General features: G+C 41.1%; 1 protein-coding gene across 4 annotated transcripts in view; it reads left to right on the plus strand.

Annotated features, from left to right (window-relative positions):
• NTRK2 (neurotrophic receptor tyrosine kinase 2) overlaps window positions 1-20694 on the plus strand; it is a 409841-nt gene that overhangs the window by 208955 nt on the left and 180192 nt on the right. For all 4 annotated transcript variants that reach the window (XM_088838074.1, XM_088838072.1, XM_088838075.1 and 1 more), the window contains one exon: window positions 17686-17874. In XM_088838074.1, coding sequence (XP_088694200.1) covers window positions 17686-17874 — 189 coding nt within the window. The remainder of the gene's footprint in view (window positions 1-17685; window positions 17875-20694) is intronic.

Here is a 20694-nt window from a genome sequence, read left to right on the forward strand (position 1 = left end):
AAAACAGAGATTATTTTTCCTCATGCTCCATGTGCAACATAGTGCATCCGAATATGAGGTATCATTGTTCATGGTGATGGGATGAAGAGGAAGTGGAAAACTTATGACTGACTATTAAATATGTGTCATTTCTGTTCTCTTGTTTGTAAAAGCAAGTTATGTGAATTGGTGATGGGAGGGAGGGGTATGTGGTTTCTAATCCTCTGCTGGCCAGCGAGGAGAGGGAGCAGTACAGTGTCTTAACACAACTTTGATCCCACATCACTCCAAATTTGGTTCTTGATCAATGAATGCAAAGGTGAAAAGTTGGAATTCATTTACCTATTCATTCAATAAATCTTTATTGATCACCTAAATTGTACCAGGCTCTGTGTTCAGTGCTAGAAGTACAATGGAGATACAAGACAGAAATATTTTTGTTGCTCGTAAAGAATTTCCAGTGAGGAGAAGTTACAAAAAAGAAGTAGATAATTAAAATTCAGAGTGAGATAATATGACAGGCAAAGAACAATGTGCCTTGGAAATACAAAAAGTAGTGGTCATCAGTCCTTCCAATGAACACCCAGGACTGATCTCCTTTAGGAGGACTGGTTGGATCTCCTTGTAGTCCAAGGGACTCTCAAGAGTCTTCTCCAACACCACAGTTCAAAAGCATCAATTCTTCGGTGCTCAGCTTTCTTCACAGTCCAACTCTCACATCCATACATGACTACTGGAAAAACCATAGCTTTGACGCGACTGAGTGACTGAACTGAACTGACTAGATGGACCTTGGTTGGCAAAGTAATGTCTCTGCTTTTTAATATGCTATCTAGCTTTGTCATAACTTTCCTTCCAAGGAGTAAGTGTCTTTTAATTTCATGGCTGCAAGTCACCATCTGCAGTGATTTTGGAGCCCCCCAAAATAAAGCCAGACACCGTTTCCACTGTTTCCCCATCTATTTACCATGAAGTGATGGGACCGAATGCCATGATGTTAGTTTTTTTAATGTTGAGCTTGATTCCAACTTTGTCACTCTCCTCTTTCACTTTCATCAAGAGGCTCTTTAGTTCCTCTTCACTTTCTGCCATAAGGGTGGTGTCATCTGCATATATAAGGTTATTGATATTTCTCCCGGCAGTCTTGATTCCAGCTTGTGCTTCCTCCAGCCCAGCGTTCCTCATGATGTACTCTGCATATAAGTTAAATAAGCAGGGTGACAATATACAGCCTTGATGTACTCCTTTTCCTATTTGGAACCAGTCTGTTTTTCCGTGTCCAGTTCTGACTGTTGCTTCCTGACCGGCACACAGGTTTCTCAGGAGGCAGGTCAGTGGCTGAGCACACACACACTGCTGTATTAAGACTCGAACCCAAGCCTCGGAGTCCAGATGCAGCTCCCATCCTCTCATACTGCATTGCCTAGCCCACGTGGACCAGGATCGCAGTTTTTGGTGTTTGGGAGCAACAGAAATTATGACATTATAGCTATTTCTTGAGAGGTATGAGAAACTGAGAGGGACCAGTGACAAGAACTCTGGATAACAGGGGAGAAGAGACTCTTATAGTGACAGTGAGCTCAAACAGGCTAAGGTTCCTTTGTAAAAGGATTTGGGGATAAATTCCACCTCTGCTGGGCTATGACTTATGCCAGTGTTTCTCCATTAAGGCACCCTTGATGTTCTAAGACTTAAATTCTTTGTTGTGAGGTGGACTTGCCTGAGTACTGTTGGCCGTTTACCATCATCCCTGGCTTCTACCTACCACATGCTAGAAGCACACCTCCTCCACCTCACCCTTCCCATGGTGACAACCCCAAATGTCTCCAGTCGTTGTCCAACTTCCCCGGGAGGCAAAACTTTAAGAATCCCTGACCTAGCCAGTCAATTTTGATTAGTTTCCAGAAAAGCAGTGGATCTTAAAGAGCACAGTGGGCAGTTAGTAGGAAACACAAAGAAAGGCAGCTACATCTTGTGGATTTGAGTTTCTTCCACTAACAGTGTGTAACCACCTCTAGTGATGTTAAGCAGGAAGTGGATGGCTGATAGTTAATTCATGTCACTGGTGCTGCATTTTCAACAATGGGCTTTCATTTTGTTCTATTTATGGTTATTTTATTCAATTATTTTTATTCAGCACCCAGCTTTATAAGTGTATATAATCCTATTATGTTCTATTCCATTACAGGAGCTTCCTAATAGAAGAGCACATGGTAATAAAATTAAATAAACATCTTAGCTATTGTATCAGCCTCACACATTTCCTGACCTTGGCTGGATTCAAGAGTCTTGGTGGGGAAGGAGGTTGACAGTGGGTCACTGGAAAGAAAGGCAAAGTCACCACATCCCAAGACTGGAGAGAAGGATTTGAATACAACTGAAAATATTTTAAAGTGAGATGGCTAGAAATGCTGCTGTCCTCCTACTCCTTCCAAAATTCCATAATAAAACCACAAAAAAAATTCCTACATGGTGCTTTGAATTAGCTGCAGCAAATGTTGGTTTAGAGAAACTGAAAAAAGAATTTGCATGCTATATTTATATATATGCATAAATATGAATGTAACTATGAATCTATAGCATCAGTTGCAAAAGCATTTTCAAATGCATGTCTTGTGATGACAGTTTTTGTGCAAGGAAGAGCAGAAAACACGTTTTGGCCTCAATTGGTGAAGGCACCGCAGACGGGTCTGAACAAGTCGGCTCAGGTCTCTGAGTCACTGTTTAGGTTTTCCATGGGAATGAAAGCTCAGGGGAGTTGACATAAAGTGTTTGTCAGACTCTATGGGTTTGTCACTCTCTTTGAGGCCACTAATATCACTTCTCAAATGATGAGACTTAGCCAATTTTCCTCCCAAAAGATTTGCTCCAAGTACTTACCAGTGTTGCTTTGAAGAGAGAAGGGAGTCTGGGATGACTCTGAGGCAGTGATTTCTTGAATGTGAAGACAGTGTTAGGGAAATGTGTGTGTGCAACCAGACATCACCTGTCTTCCCTGCACAAGCTTGTGACAGCTAGAAAAAAGTGTTTATAGAGTGTTTTGAGCTCTCACTGAGGTGGCACCTCAGAAAGGCAAAACTTTAATACGCCTCTTTCACATTTGTCAACTATTACTAGTAAACAGAGGCTGCTTCTGGCTTTGTCAAAGTTCCAAGTTTAAAACTAACCCTTTGGAATTACAGTTTCCTTTTTTTTTTTTAATCCACTCAGAGTAGATAGTGTGACCTCCTTTGTTAAAGAATAAACCTTCAGAATTTACAATAGATTAAAAAACAAACACACCCAACACTTTGTAATGTTTGTGAGTGACAGAGATATAGATCAGATAAATTTTCTTTGAAATAGTCTACATGTTCAAAATGAAAGAGGGATGTGGTTGGCAACATTTTGTCCTCAAAATTAAATGTTTGAAGGGGAAGAGGCAATTTTGCCACATTCTGAGCAAGTCTGTTTTGTCTATTCTCACTTGAGGCTTCTGAACCTTAAGTCTGTAGGATCTAAAAATCACTTTAGCTTAATTTTATTATTTTTTTTAATGCTGGAATAGAAGCTGACCAATTTTCCCTAATTAAAGTAATATCTAATCTCTAGTAAGTGTCCTAGCATCTAGCAAGTATTCAATAAGTACCATTTTTTTATTTTAGAAATTGCTTTTGCAGAGCACAGGCTCTTCTCACAAGATGAGGAAATAGTGACCCCAAAGCATCTGACTATTATTTAGCAGGAGGAAATCTAGGCCGGTGGACAGAGTGCTTTTCTTTAAATTGCACATGATCTCACAATCCCAAAATACCCATGCTTAGGAAAGCTATGGAAGGCCAAGTGGCAATTTATTCCCAGTCATACATACCTAATGATTAGTAGTATGGATTGCTAGGGCTCCAATGGACCTTTGATGCCACTTTTCAGCCCCTGTCTTCATGGAGTAGGAAGCAGAGCCCATGAGGAAGAGAAATGACCCACCCAAGGTCATGAAGTTTTTTTCTTACAGCATCTAGTGAGACCTCGCACCTGACATCTGGTCTAGCATCTTTATTCCACACTGCTGCCCAGAATGCTGGGTTCTGGGTATTGCTCACTTTTAAATACTTTTCTGAGATTCCATGGTGGGGGTGGGGGAGGGCAGGTGGGGGGAATAAATTAATCAAGAGGGCAGCAGATATACTTGCAAAATATTGTTGTTTTTATGTTGAGTGTATAATTTGCCTGTTGATATTTTTTTATTAGATTTGCAGTCCTTCCTACTGTTATGCTTTTAAATATGATTCTTCTTGATAAGTTTCTATTGAGGGCCTGTTTTAGGCACTAGAGGTGGTGAGCAACATTGACAAGATTCCTGTAGCAAATCCTGTTGGCGCCCCCGTCAGGTCCTCCCAGGTCCCACCATCCTGTGCTCACCCCTCAGTGTCTTGCTCCAAACAGTGGGAACTCTGCCCCAGGGCTCTCTCCTAGCAGAATGACAAACGGTGGCTGGAAGGTAAACAACACAACTTCCTCACGCTTTGGTAAGAAAAACTCTGAGATGCATTCTACACCCTCTCCCCAAGCACTCAGGGACTTGAGCTCTAGTTGTCCCCAGTGTAACCCACTGGGTAACACATCTACTCCAGGCTTCTTCCTCTCCCCCTCTAGTGTTCCTGGATCCCTTCCTAATAAACTGAAGGATTCATCACTTGAGTCCTTGTGTCAGAGTCTATTTCAGGAGGGTGGAGCCTCTTCTAAGTCACTGACTTCATGGAATGCAAGTTCTAGTAAAGGATAAAGACAAGAAATAATACCGGAAGTGAGTCAGATCCTTTACTGTTACATACTGAGAAGCAGGGCTCCTGGTAGCTCATCTGGTAAAGAATCCACCTGCAACGCAGGAGACCTTGGTTTGATTCCTGGCTTGGGAAGATTCTCTGGAGAAGGGATAGGCTACCCATTCCAGTATTTTTGAGCTTCCCTGGTAGCTCAGTCGGTAAAGAATCCACCTGCAATGTGGGAGATCTGGGTTCGATCCCTGGGTTGGGGAGATCCCCTGGAGGAGGGCATGGAAACCCGCTGCTCCAGTATTCTTGCTTGGAGAATCCCCATGGACAGAGGAGCCTGGAGGGCTGCAGTCCATGGGGTCACAAAGAGTCAGACACGACTGAGAGACGAAGCACATGCACTCGTGCACTGAGAAGGAAGGGGTGACAGTGAGTGCGAGCGGCGGAGAGAGACTCAGGTTAAAAGGCTGAGATCAGGGCCCTGAAAACTGAAGGATGAGAGGTGGTTAGGTGTGAGGAAAGCCTGAACAGAGGATCTGGGGAGGAGGCAGGGAAATGTAGGAAAGAGACCACTGTGGCCGTGTCCTAGGAGATGGGAGGGTGGGGGAGCCCACATGGTGCAGGACTCTAGTCTTCATCAGAAGTTTATACTAGATGTGACAAGAAAGCTTTACAGGGTGTTCAGTGGGATAATGCAATAGTCTGACCAATACTTGAAAATATTACTCTGGCAGCTCTATGGAAAAGAGGTTCAGAGGGGGCAAGAACAACAGAGCAGGAGACAGGGGAGAAGGCCACCGTAGAAGTCTAAGTGGGAGATGACAGATGGTTCTGAGCACCTGGTTCAACAGTTGATAGGGAATATAGTTAAATATAATTTAGATGCAGAGTTGTTGTTTATTCACTAAGTCTTGTCCAACTCTTTGCAACCCCATGGACTGTAGCCCACCTAGCTCCTCTGTCCCTGGGAGGCAAGAATAATGGAGTGGTTTGCTATTTCCTTCTCCAGAGGATCTTCTCGACCCAGGGATCTGAACCCGTGCTTAATGCATTGACAGGTGGATTCTTTATCACTGAGCCACCAGGGAAGCCCAGATGTGGAGAATCTACACATTTAAACTTTTGTCTCTGAAACTATTTATATGTATTTCACTGGTTCTTAGCATTTTGCAGTGAAGTACCTTTTTGAAATCCAAGGAAATATGTGGATTTTCTCTCCAGAAAAATACAGATACACATGAAATGTGATTCTGAATTTGTGAATTGGAATTTAGAGGTCATGGGGTCAGTTAATAACTGTGTGTATATGTGCTGTGCTGTGCTAAGTTGATTCAGTTTTGTCAGACTCTTTGTGACCCTAGGGACTATAGCCTACCAGTCTCCCCTGTCCATGGGATTCTCCAGGCAATAATACAGGAATGGATTGCCATGCCCTCCTCCAAGGGATCTTTCCAACCCAGGGATCAAACCCACATCTCTTATGTCTACTGCATTGGCAGGTGGGTTCTTTACCAGTCGAGCAACCTGGGAAGCCCCACAATATACCTATTTTTCTTCAAATTTGTCAGTTGGAGGTGTTCAGTGTTACTTTTATTAAGAATAGTGAACATAAGTCACACTGGAAATTTGAGGGAAGGGAAAGGAAGGATGGAGCCAATGGAGGCTGGTCAGGAAGAATCTGGAACCCTTTGGAACCGTGACTTAACATAAAGTGAGCCCTCTTGCTGGTCTGTGGAGATGGGACTTGTATACAGGTTGTGTCCTTAAGTAAAAGATTAAGTTAAATCGAAGTGGAAACTTGGCCCCAAACTACATTGTTCTGTGCCCTGTGGAACTGGAATTAATTTGAAGCAAACTATTACTCACTCTGATTGTGTGTCAGTTGGAAAGAGAGATGATTATATCATCAACAAAGCGGTCCTTTTCTTTCATTTCCTTTCCAATGCAATGACCAGTCATCCTACTTCTTTGTGTGAGGTGACAGGCAGTCAGCTGCTCACCCAAGCACTATGGAGTGTGCTCTGGGCTGAACACTTTCCCTGCAGTCAGGCAGCCCGTGGCTCCTCTCTCACCAGTCCTCCAGGGAATGGGTGTGGCCTTGAGAAGTTGGAGGTGAAGTGCATTTTTGTCAGTGAATTGTATTTTCCCATGTGCTTCCATCATCACAGCATTAGAGATGCTTTGTTTGGGGGGTAGAGGGTGACGAATCTTTCCTTGAAATATAGAGAAATTTCAATAATAAAAAGAAAATTATAAAGAAATTTTAATTGAAAACACAGCAAATTTTAATTCCTCCACAGTTGGAGGAGTTGTTTTCCCTTCTAACATATAAAAACATTTTTTTTTCCTGAAACTTACAAATCAAAACTCCATAAATGACATCCTCTTGAGATTAGAACACTTCTAACAAGCACATTTAGTGTTTGTACCATTCAGCACCACAGGGAAGATTAAATTTCTTCCACTTTGCCCGTTTCTCCCTCCTTCTTCTGATTCTCGCCCTTACATCACAAATATTTCTTTTCAACCCCTAAATTTTAGTTTTCCTTTGAGAGACATTTGAAAAGTGATCTTTATGGCTATTTATTTTATTTAGTTTGAGTCTCATTTTAGAGCTGTGCTATTTTCTTTTCTATCTTCCTTTTCTCTGGATGAGGAAAAATTTTCTAGAACTTTCTTCAAGAGCGATGGATTTAATTGGTTAATTTCATAATATAGAGTCTTTGTTGGTCTAGATTCCAAAAGAAGGAGTTCCTTTAAGCTTGCTGTAACTATATTTGCTTTTGAAGGAGCCCTTTAAGTTGCAGTGAATAAAGTGTCTCTTATTAAATAGAAAATAAATGAATGTTTGGCAGGACTCTACTCCCAATGGGTGAAACATTGCAGGAAATTGAGAAATTGTTTCTTTTTGGCCTCATGGGAAAGTTTTGCGGTTAACATTTAGTATCACGGTTTTAAGACTACTGCTTAAATTCATCAAGAAAAAGTTGTTGAAAAAGGGACAGCTTTTGGAGGGGAGAGGGGTATCAGTGTGATAGTGCTTTGCCTGGCCTGTTAAATTTTTCAAGAACTTTGGCATATGGTCAAGGATATTACATTCTCTCTTACATAATAATTGTGTTAATGTTAAAAAGAACTTAGAAATATTGTAGCTATTTAGGAACAAGCTTGTTAAAAGTTAGCCTCAGTTGTCCTCTTTAATTTGTACCTGCCAAAAAGAGTGTTTTGCATGCCCAAACAAGAAATGTGTCTTAGTTGCAGCCTCTAGCCTCTGTTTTCCACTGGACTCTGGGTTCTGGCTAAACTTGGTCCGATCCATTGGCCACCTGATTGAAGAGCTGACCTGAAAAGACCCTGATACTGGGAAAGATTGAAGGCAGGAGGAGAAGGGGACAACAGAGGATGAGATGGTTGGATGGCATCACTGGCTCAATGGACATGGATTTGGGCTTCCCTGGTGGCTCAGATGGTAAAGCGTCTGCCTGCAATGCGGGAGACCTGGGCTTGATCCCTGGGTCAGGAAGATCCCCTGGAGAAGGAAATGGCAACCCACTCCAGTACTCTTGCCTGGAAAATTCCATGGACGGAGGAGCCTGGTGGGCTACCCAGTTCATGGGGTCACAAAGAGTCGGACATGACTGAGCGACTTCACTTTCTTCACTTTCACTTTGAGCAAACTCTAGGAGATAGTCAAGGACAGGAAAAATTGGCGTGCTGCAGTTCATGGGGTTGCAAAATGTCAGACGTGACTTAGCGGCTCAGCAACAACAACTTTGAGCTCTGGACCTGAGATTCAAACTCTAGATGTCTCCCTCTTGGGTTTTCTCCACATGCTGCTGGTCCTTAGGTGCTCAGTCATATCAGACTCTTTATGACTCTATGGAATGTAGCCCACCAGGCTCCTCTGTCCATGGAATTTTCCAGGCAAGAATACTGGAGCGGGTTGCCATTTCCTACTTGAGGGGAATCTTCCACGTAGTCACCTTATTTGGGATTTGTGCCCCATACCCACACTATGAGTTGAACCCCTAAGCCTATTTCTCTGTCAGTTTCCTTGGAGACACTGGGCAGCATCACCATGTGTCTTGTCTAAAGTCAAGAATATCCTTGTTCATTTCTGATACTCTCCTCTACTTACAGTCAATGTCCAAGTCCTCTTGATCCCCCTAAATAGACCGGACAGAGGTCCCCATCTTGTCCCTGTCTCATTTACCTACTACCAGGCTCAGGTCATGATTTTTTTCAGGCCCTGATTTCTCTAAAAGCTTCCTCAACCAGTCTCTTGCCCTTGGTCTTTCTCTAGTATCATCCTGTTTCTATCCTGCAATCATTTTCTGAAATTAATTTTGATCTTGTTTCTTCCTCACCTAAGGTTGGTTGATTGGCTTCTAGGGTCTACCTGCAATTTCACCATAGATTCCAAACTCTTGGCTTGGCCCTTGTTTATGTGTCTCAGCTTTTTTTTTTTTCTTTTCTCTTTCCACCTGCATCAGCCCCTTGACAAATATGATGCTTCCCACTCTGATCATAACTGAACAATTTACAGTGAAAATATCCCCCTCTGCTTTTTCCCATTCTTGGTGAATTTTAGTCTATTGTCAAGAAGCCAGAGAACTCTTCCCCCATAACTGCCCCCCTACTCTGCCTCCCAGATTCAGCTAGATAGCCCTCCTTTGAGTTCCCATATACCCTTAATGTTCCTCTAGGAAAGCTAATCCTTGACCTTAATCTCCTTGAGGGAAGACCATGCAGTTCTTTTTTCTTGACTCTTCAAATATGCCTGCTGAAGACAACAATGAGGAATGAATGACTAATCCAAGTGTTTTACTGTGTATAAAATTGGATCCTAGTAGTAGTGTTAGTCATTCAGTCATGTCCAGCTCTTTGAGATCCCACGGACTGTAAGATCACCAGGCTCCTCTGTGCATGGGATTCTCCAGGCAAGAATACTGGAGTGAGGTGCCATTCACTTTGGCTAATGCTGGTTACTTGGAGGATTGGAAAAGCAATTATGAAAGAAAAACATTCTGGCTTTGGCATCAGAAAGCTGAGTCCCGGCTCAGTCACTAACAACTGTGGCTTTTGCTTAGCCTATCAGCCAGTTGTTCTGACTCTCAGTCTCTTGTCAAAGAGCAGGGATTTATTATAAGGTCTGGCTGAGAACCAGAGGAGAAGAGCCTGTGGTGGGAGAGGAGCCTGGTGAATTATAATGACTACACAAGTGGTATCTGCCTTACTCTCATTCTTTTCACACCTGTAGTTCTCCCTACTGCTCCTATGCCAAACACCAGCCTAGGACAGGTGGAGGGGGAGGTGGTGGTGGTGAAGGTTTCATGTGGCAAATATGGGAGGCAAGTGTTTGTTCAATTAGTTGGAGACCTACCAATGGCAGGATGGATATCAGAAATGGTTCACCCTTAACTTTCCTTTCGGAAATACACAGTCTTCCTTCTTATATACTGTTGGTGAAAGTAAGACCTCATGTAGTGAGAAAACGATTAGATAATGTGCATTGAGAACCTTAACAGTATTTCCCTGTTTTGACCCAGTAATTCTATTTCTGGAATTTATCTTGAGGAAATGATCTCTAAAAATGGAGATGGGAGCACCTAAGACATACAAGGATATTCCTGGAAGTTGTGGATAATGGACAATAATCTGAAATGGGTAATCTGTGAGGGGCACTATGGCCTTGCCCTTCAGTGGGTTCTCGGTAAGATAGAAAGATGATTTTGAGAAAATACTCAAGTGAAAAAAGAGTCCAAATATTTAATCCATGATGATAATTAAAACTAAGTAAATCAAAAGTATATAGAAAAACAAAAGTGACCATTAGGAAAATTCACTCTGTTTTGAAAGAGATTAGTTGTAACTAAGAAATCTATAGGCCTTGCTGCGCTGAGGACCCAGTAAATGAGGTCACTGTTTTCATGCAAATGAATCTTTCTTTAGCATTGGGTAGAGGCCAGGCCTTCCCTCTGCCTTTTAAAACCTGGAAAAAAGCATTCAGAGAAATACCAATCAGAACTAAAAACTGGTTTACAGCTGAAGTTGTAGAATACCAATAAAGGATAGGCTTAAATGTACTTTAAAAAGATAGCAATTGTGACAACTTTGTAAGGCATTTTTGAGTGTGCAAAGAATTTTTATATACATTTTTCATTTCCATGGGCTCTTTTCTTATGTAGCCTTTTGCCTTTTATCCTACCTGCCTGTAAAAATCACTGCAGATCTAAGGAGCTGAGAAACACAGTTGCTACTTATTTGGGCTCCATTCTCTTTATCAGGCATACTTGGGGCTCCATTACCTTGGGCAAATTTGGGACAGGGAGGCGTGGCATGCTGCAGTCCATGGGATCTCAGAGTCAGACATGACTTAGTGACTGAACAACAACAAACCCTTTATTGGCCTCTTATCCAGAGATTTCCCTGCTGTGCTGAATCTACTTTGAACCCAGGGGAGATTACCTAGAAGGGAACAGTGGGGTTCAGGAAGCAAACAGGAATTTCACTGTGGCTTTCTTCACTGAGGACCTCCAAACATTTGACAGACCTTTCCCCTCACATGCCTCTGGAGCCTTGTGCTACAAAGAGGCACGAAGCTGCTGGGAGCTGCCCACCATCACACAGCAAGTCGGTTGTGGAATCCATGTAGAGTCGTGATTGTCTTTCTTCCTCTTGGATCCCCATCCAGACTGAGTCTCAGTTTTCCCATGGGATTTCATGTTCCTTTTTTGTACTGCTTGTCTTTGCTCCAGAAAAAAATCTGTTTTCTTTGATTATTTCCCCACATGTCCATGGTTGAGAACCAGGATGCGTTTGTCAAATGCACTGTGTTGTTTTCACCCCTGCAGTTCCCTATTTGATGATTTGATACTTAGGGGAATGAGAGACAGTGAGGAGGAAAATCTGCTCAGTGCCTTGAACCTTGGGTTTTGGCTATTTTTCATGAAGACAGGTTCTTGCTGCCTCTTTTCTGATCCCAACCTCCCTGTTCTCAGGATGAGAAATAAATCTTTAGACAAAAACCCAAGGGTTTGTTTCCAGGTGTTTGAGGGGAAGCTTTGGTCCCCAGTGGAGCTTTTTGGGGGAGTTTGTTATTTCACTAGGGATAGGGCTGAATGCCTCTGGTTCACGCTTCTCTTTCGAAGTTTATTTTATGTTTTGTTGTGGTTTTCAGATTTCTCATGGTTTGGATTTGGGAAAGTAAAATCAAGACAAGGTGTTGGTAAGTAGTTCCTACTTCTTTGGACAAGTAATGAGTTTGTGTTTTTTAATTAGGATGAAACTGCTTTGACCCTCTTTATTAATACTTGTTGGCCCTTGATTCTTTTTCTGTGATCCCAATTTTTGTTTTGCCGAAGCAAGAGGTCTAGACTTTTCCAAAAAAGGAAAATTGACTTCAGTAGATGGTTTTGTATTTTTGACATCAGCTTGTTTTGTCCTATGAGGAAGTGTGAACTGTGATCCAGATCTAGCCTGTGGCTGCATTTTAAAGGTTAAGGGAATAAAATGCGACTATACTCCAACTCCACGTATAGCAAACAGTTGGCTGAATAGTCAAGTCTGGGCAAGCTTGGATCTTAACTTTCTTCCATTGGCCAACATATGATAAATTTCTGAATTGGGAAATCAGCTGTTCATTTATGACCACTTCTCTTTCAAAGCAAAACTCTAACGTCCAGACGCTGTGATTTGTGCTTGATTGCATTCTGCTCCTTGCATTCAGACTATGTGCCAGCAATTGAAAAGCAGAGTTTGTAGCTACCAAATGAGTGCAGATAATGTATCTCATCGCTAGGATTGGAATCAGGTGTGATCTCCCAGGGCCTCTAATTTGTTCAGTATTTTCTATGGGTACAGAGACAATGAACAGGAACTGCTTAGAAGGCATGAAAAAACACTATCTTTACATTTTGCCTGTGCATTTCCAAGATCTGGCCCCATCTTGACTATCTGTCGGTTAGCATTTATTTTGGTAGCAAAGTTGGTTATAGGGAAAATTGTAAAATAGGGAAAGCATACCGGGGTCAGTCTTCTAGTTCTAAATCATCCACCTATTGCGTGTTCATCCCATCCATACAAAGAACCTGTTTCCTTTCCCTTGTTGAGCCTGATAGAAGACCTTTCCTAAAGGATAGTCTTTCTCAGTGTCTGTTCCAGTGATCCAAAATATCGCACTGGCTGGGCCCAGAGGTGGCAGACACTGAGCCAGAGGGGGCCTGATGGGGGAAGTCATCCTGACCCTTAACTTGCCCCAGGAATTCCAAGACTAAAGCTCTTAACCAACGAAGAGAAGTGGAATGTGTCAAAGTTGGAACATTAAGTGCAACCAGCTCAGGACTTACCTGCAGTGACCTGGGGCAAATTTCAGATCCAGCTGATCATAGGCGATTTGCCAAGATCTTGCCAAGAGAGCAGAGAGAAGATTGTCTGCCTGTGCAATCTCGAAGGTGCCCTTTCCAGGGCTTTGTGCTCGCTCTGTGTGTGGTTGTGATGAAGAGGGGAATTGAGTGACAAACTCTCCCACAACAGTGCTGTGAGATGAGGTCTTCCCTCCACTAAACAGCAAATCACTGCAGCCATGTGAATGTTTTCCAGGCCAGTTTGCTGTGTAGAGAGGCGCTTATTCCCTGTAAGATTAAAAAAAACGGGCTTCATCCTTTTAGGCTACAGCTGAGGGAATTCTTCAGAATTGTTCTTTTAGCTGCAATTCATCAGAGGTGCTGCTGCTTTGTAGGTTTTGTTATCATTCAGGTGTGTTGAGGCCATAGTCAGCAGATGACTGCCACTGAAAATGTAGTTTGTTACTCACAGATCCCAAAAGGAGAGGGCAGACCACCCCATGGTGGGTACCATAATGCTGAAGGGGGCACAGGGTCCCTCAGGAAGCAGAGGGAGTGAGGGTAAAACATAGACAAGAGCCTCTACTGTAGTTTCTGCAGAAAGGATTGGGCGAGGCAGGGTAAGCAAGTTAGGATTGGCTGGGTTGAATAAGGGCAATGGACTCTGGGGTATAAGGACCATCCCTAGTTGTCTGATACATGGCTCTGGGGTGATGGGGCAGGTGGATAGTGGCCTGGAGTGTGATAGCCTGATAAGGAATGTGGTGTGGGGGCATAGACTGTGAATAGGTCGGCATGTATATGAAACATACTTTGTAGGCAAGCACTTTATTATCTCTAGGAACTGGTAGTCCCTCCTCTGTCTCCAAGGCCCCAGATGTTGAAGCAGCAGAATACAGAAAACAAAAGACATGTTTGATATGGCTATCTGATTAACAATAATCTGTCTCTCTCCTCGAAAGCATGTTGGCCTTGAAAAAAGAAAACTCCTTCTCCAGATGACCTACATCGATTCTTACCAGGGCAAAAAGGTCTCAGCCAGGCTTAAAAATGTCTGTGAAGTCATATATGCCAGATGCATTACCGAGCAGCTCTGGTAAAACAAAAATGCCTCCTTGTATGTGAGACACGGTAAAATAAAAATGGGCTAAAAATGTTTCCAGGCATAGCTCCTATTTGTCAGCTTAGTAATTAGAATTATCTACCCCAAACTCAGCAAGCTGCACATACCCAGCAATTTAAAACTTCTTATTAATATTATAAGACATCTTTTCAAGTCCTCCTATGAATTTCTTACATGCTGTGATGTGCCCCCAATTCTTCTTCTGTCTGTCTTTTCACAGTGTTTCTTCCACGTGCACAGACGCACAACGAGACATCCATGATATGCACAGACAGGCTGCTGTCAAATTATATAGACATTCATCGTCTCCCCCGAGAGCTTTCCCCTTCCCGACTTTGCTGTGCTCCATTAGATCAAAATGTTCATAGAAAAATGGCTGAAACTCTGCAACCTTGCCAGCTGTATCAATCTTCCAGGATTTGGAACATCAATAATGAAACAAACAGCACTTGAATTAACATGCCACTTGATAAATTGTTGAGGTTTATATGTTGCTCAGATTTGTCAACAGTGACCTTCTGGCAAAGTGAAAAGGCTTTTGAAAAATTATCTCTGGTGCTTTATACCGTTTCTGTGCTCAAAAAATTTCCCTCCAAACAGAGAGCCTGTTCCCTTGGCATCTGTTGCCTCGGAGTTGGGGGTTTTACTTAGCAAGGCGGGGGAAAGAAAGGGTGTTCTTTGGTGATGGTCGAGAAGCAGAGAGCAAGTCCCTTGGTTGAACTCTTTAAGTAAGGCTTTGCTGTGTACATGGCAGATGCTTCAGAGTCTGAATTCCTGGAGGAATTTCAACATTGTCTTCTAAGTATCAACCTCCTCCAAAATGATTGAATGCTATGGGAATGTGGATAGCCTGCCCTGGGCCAGAAGAGAATCAGAGACAAAGCAACTGGGATCAGTGCGTTTCTAATTGTTGCAGGGAATTCAGAAGCAAATATTGCTGGCCTTCTGACAGCATGTGGAGTGTCTGAACATGACAACTCTTGCATTTCTGGGGGTAAACGTGCAGCCTGGAATCTGCTGAGAAATGCCTTCACTGCACTCTTCCCGGGGAGCTCGGGTAGTAGCATGCTTTGCTAACCTCAAAGGAGGGGACAGCTGAGCCAGGAGTGGAGCAAGGAAGCCCATGGGGGGAAGATCTTATTGACAAGATGCAGAAACCTTAGCATAGCACATTTCTATTTTCCACCTCTGGGTTTAAGCTCTAGGTGATAGGGGCCTGTCAGAAAGCAAATCATAAACAGGGATGGTTAAGGATATTAGAAAGAACTTGTCTGTATAGCTATTCTTGGCAGAATTTCCACTGTTTACAAACACCAGTGAGCTAGGCTCAAGATGAGCACAACCAGTGAGCTTCCCTTGGCTTTGAGTGTTTGGTGGCTTCTAAATTGGCTGTGTGAGAACTTGCTTGCAGAAGTAAGCCAGAGTGTATCATTAAAGGCAACTTAAATACACATCCCCTTGAGAGAATGCTTTTAAAAATTACCTATAATAGCAGTTGGCTGCCTCCTACATAGTTTAAGACAGCTAGCTGGGGAATGTCCAATTGTTATCCCTCCAAACAGTGATAATCTCCTTATAAGAGAGAAAATGGATTTTGGGGGTTAGGGATGGATTACTGTGATATTTCAGAGGGTATTCAAAAATGTGTGATACAACAGCTTTTGTTTCCAGAATTGCTGTGCTTCTTACATAAAAAGTTAAATGTGAAGGAGAAGGTAGAGTTTGGATGGTGGTGCTGAGACATCCTGGCGGTTAGATGGACACACATGGCCTCGCTCAGGAAATAGGCATTCAGGCTTTCATTTCCCTGCCACACACTTGTCTTGGCTGCACATTGGATTTTGTCTTCTCTTTGTCTTTCCTCCATATCCTTTTCTTCCTATATTTCTCTTAGCTTATTATAGTAGCCCTGGCCACTGGGAGCCTTCTTTGGGACCTTGTACATATTCAACGTACTACAGAAACAGATGTACTATATGCCTAGGGGATTTTGTCTACTTTTCTTGTAGGGTGTGTCTATCAAGAGCCCCTGAGATCTTAATTGTTATGAAGTTTTATTGAATGCAAACCTTTATCTTTGGAAATGTGTTTTGACTGCAAACACATGGGTTTAGTGGTCAATGGATGAATTATTTACATAAGACACAGTAGACTATTTATAGGCATATACATTCTGAGATTTTGGACTGTAAAGTTCAAATCTGGTATGAAAAAATGTTATGGTTATTGTTTTAATATAAAGATATCCATGTAATTGCTTGACAAATAATATTATAGCTAAAGGCAAAGCATGGAACTTTGCTATTGGATTGATCCATTATTGCTATGAAAGTATCTTCTAGGCAAAAATGGTACAGTCTCTGAGAAAGTGAACATAGCAATAGGACAGTCCAATGCAATTTTAGTTGACCAGTTTACATTTTTTCAGTAATTCATACATATGAGGCAAATTTTCATCAGAAGTTTCATTCAAAGCCTAATACAGTAACAAAAAGATATCATTTTGCACATTTTACACATGTAAGTGGATGTAGAGGTACAAAAAGGTAAGTGACTTGTCCAAAGAGTGGAGAAAGGATCTGATCTTTGAACTCATAGGTCATCTTTCAGTACCCTGTACAATAGGAATCCTAGATTCATGCTGGGAATTTCAATGAGTATTCTAAAGATTTTCAGAGAACAGAGAGGAAAGCTGCATATCAAATTAAAGGAGAAGGAAGTAAAGAAATTGAAACCCTGATACACTGCTGGTGGGGATATAAAATACGGAAAATAGTTTGGCAGTTCCTCAAAACGTTAACCATAGAGCTACTGTGCATGCATGCTTAGTCTCTCAGTAATGTCCGACTCTTTGCAACCCCATGGACTGCAGCCTGCCAGGCTCCTCTGTCCATTGGGATTCTCTAGGCAAGAATACCGAAGTGGGTTGCCATGTCCCAGCAATTCCACCCAAGAGAAATGAAAACATATGTCCACACAAAAACTTGTACATGAATGCTCATAGCCACATTATTCACAATAGCCAAAATTTTAAATAACCCAAATATCAATCAATTGAATTGATCAACAAAAATGTGACATATCCATACAATAGAATGTTATTTGTCTTTAAAAAGGAATAAAGTAATGATGCATGTTATAATGTGAATCAACTTTTAAAATGTTACACTAAATGAAAGAAGCTGGTCCCAAAACATCACATATTATATGATCTCATTTATATGAAGTATCCACAGTAGGTAAATCTATATAGATACATAGTAAATTCATTATAGCCTAGGGCTGGAAGTGGGGAGAATGGGGAGTGATTGCAACTGAAATGATAAAAATGTCCTAAAATTAGATTGTACTGATGGCTTTACAACTCTTTGAATATGTTAAAGCCTATTGGATTGTATACTTTAAATGTGTGAATTTTATATATATGAATTATAGCTCAACAAAACCATGAAGAATTATAGGAGAATATATGTTTTTCCAACTTCAGGCCCAGCCTCAGTTATCAGCAATGATGATGACTCTGCCAGCCCACTCCATCACATCTCCAATGGGAGTAACACTCCGTCGTCTTCAGAGGGTGGCCCTGATGCTGTCATTATTGGAATGACCAAGATTCCTGTCATTGAAAATCCCCAGTACTTTGGCATTACCAACAGTCAACTCAAGCCAGACACATGTAAGTACAGCTGTTTATACTTACTGGCCCATTTGCTTCATAGCTGTATCTAGCAGCATGTTTATCAGAGTCCCTGACAAGGATGATTGAGGGCAGGGTGAAGTATATTAAAGATTCTTGAGGCTTTGAGCCATGGAATAGATCATTTAGTTTGTTGATTATGGCATTCTTAGGGTGTGTCTCCTGCTGGGATTGGAACTGTGGGCAGAACTGACTTCTCTTGGGATCCATTTTCCAAAACCATTTGTCAACATGAACTTGGAATCAAGGCATGCTTATCTCGCAAAAGATAGAGACAGAAACCAGAAGTGTCATTAGAATGCACATGCATCAGTTACAGAAGATAAGCAATTGGTGGGATTCAAATTTGGTTTATTGAAAGTCTTTAAAATAATACACCAGTGGTTGTCAGGAATGTTCTGTGTTGCACACAGGTGGTATGAATTTAAGCAGTTCTGTTTTTTTGTTCAGTCTTAGTTCTTATCATGAGACTTAGTTCTGTGATATCACAATAACGAAGGGACTTCACAATAGGTATGCCTTCACTGAATTATGTTTCTCAAAACCAGATGAACCCATTAGCCTCTATTGGGGAACTTAAATCTTTCTTGGAGATTCTTATCCTATTTTCTGAGCCACTGCTCAAATATAAAGAATAGAATAAAGCCTGAAGGACAACAAGAAATAGAACCATAGTGAACAAACAGGCTTATGTCATTGGAACTATAAGCCTTTGCTTAAACATGAATAAGGGACTCTGAGGGTCAGACTGTCAGGTGGCTAAGGTCCCCTGGGTTCCCTGGCACTGACAAGTAGTTATCTTTTTTTCTGTTTTCATGTTCTTACCCCATCTTAAATACTCTTCTCCTGATCTTACCTGTGTCAGGTAAGGTAGGACTATTTCAAGGTTAGATTTTGGGGACTGACTTTCCACTGAGAACTCTCATGGATAAGGGAATTTAGCAGTGAGTATTTTTAAAATATAAACAAACATCTGTAATTTCCTCCTATTCATTCAAATTTATCCTGAGGTATGTTTAATAATGGATTTGAATTTGAATTTAATCACTAGGAAGAACAGTATTACAATCTTGTAATATGTGAGACCCTACCACAGATTTCAGTTGAATTTGTAATATGACAAGATAAATAGAATATCTTATATGAAGAATACTGAGCTCCTTGGAATAAAAGTTATTATTTGAAGTCATGATATTATTAATTCTAATATTATAATTATGGTATAAACAAGATGTGTGGAGGCCTTCTTACAATGTGCATTCTTTGTTGAGATAAGCATCCCCTAACAGTTCTTGAAATGCCCTGCATGCGTAACAGTGAAATAATAAAGCAATGCAAGACACTGTAATGAGAGAATCTGTCATCATTTTGATCGTCATCACTAGGAACAGAGTATTTTGACCCTCCCTGTCACCACTATCAGTACCAGGCTGTATCATATACTTCAGTTAACCAGAGGCTACATTATAATTGAGGTTGACTAAAATTAAACTGTGCTCAAAATTTTGCTTTTGTCAATGGAGAAAAGTTAAAGCTGAATAATCAAGTGGGTAGCATTAGTCCAGCAAGTTCAATAAGAGAAAATGAACCAAAGATCAAGGAAACAAACAAACATGTGCTATAGAATCAAATAGGCTAGATGGCTTCTGAGTCTGTGGTTCTTTCTAAATGTGCCTTCTTTCCTTCAAAATCCCACAAGAAAATTTCTAAAGGTTATTTCCTTAGTCTAGCATCCATGAAGGTTTTTACAAAGGTTTTTGATTAGACATTTTGGTAATTTTAAAGGAGTTTTGGTTTTATGGCTCAATCACTCTATGCCATTCCCATTTGAATTAGAAGAGAGTTGAGGAGACTGATGGCTTCCCTTCAGCTTCTGTCCTCTACCAGAGGGCTCCAGACCATTGGTTTTTCATTATAAACTCTAGTCCTTCACTTAGCCATCCTGACTGGTTCAGTGTTCTCAATCACTTAGCATCTTATACTAGCAGAAATTTTCTTTCTTTCAAGCATCAAACCATATTCTCTTTCATGATTTTAAGAACACTTAAAATAACACATCTTCCATAAATTCTTTTTCAAAGAAATAGGAATGAAAAAGCAATTTACTTCTCTTCTCTCTTTACCTTTTCTTAAATGTCATTCTTTACACCATATTTTTTTTCTTTTATCCTCAACGTGTCTGTTGTCTTTTGTGAAGCCCTGGGTGTTATCACTCTGGTATATGTTTCTGTAGTCTTGATTAAAATCAGGTTAGATTGTAAGCTCCTAGAGAGCAGAAACTATACCCATTGAACTACTTCATTATAGCATGGGACACTATTTGCCTATGATGTGGGCCAGATGTTGACCAGATATGGCTATATAGTACTGAAATGTTAATTACTAACAGACTTGTAACAAGTGTAAATGACCTTTTACATTGAGCCCTTTTCATTGGGTCTATTCTTATTAAACTTACCTACATAGATTTTTAAATGTCGGATGAATTTTTTACATATTAACCAGTTTAAGTAGATTTAGATAGAATTTTAGCAGAAATAAGCCTTTAACAAAGAATCTTTTCTTTGAAGATCCTAAGTACAGTCATTCAGAAGTTAAAACATTCAAAATGCATAGATCTGACATACAGAAGAAGAGGGATTTGTCACTATAGGCCCATGAAATTTTGGTAGCTTAGCTTTCAGTTAAGTTATTCCCTTCAAATATTTTCACAGCTAACCTTTAAAGAAGGGCTCTTAGAAGAAGTTGGATAGGTTACATCTGAAAAACAAATTTAAGAAGCTTTCAGAAAAAGTGTGG

Source organism: Moschus berezovskii, chromosome 7 (assembly GCF_049115385.1).
Source record: "Moschus berezovskii isolate FMDL1 chromosome 7, NW_MosBer_1.0, whole genome shotgun sequence".
NCBI classification, from domain to species: domain Eukaryota; kingdom Metazoa; phylum Chordata; class Mammalia; order Artiodactyla; family Moschidae; genus Moschus; species Moschus berezovskii.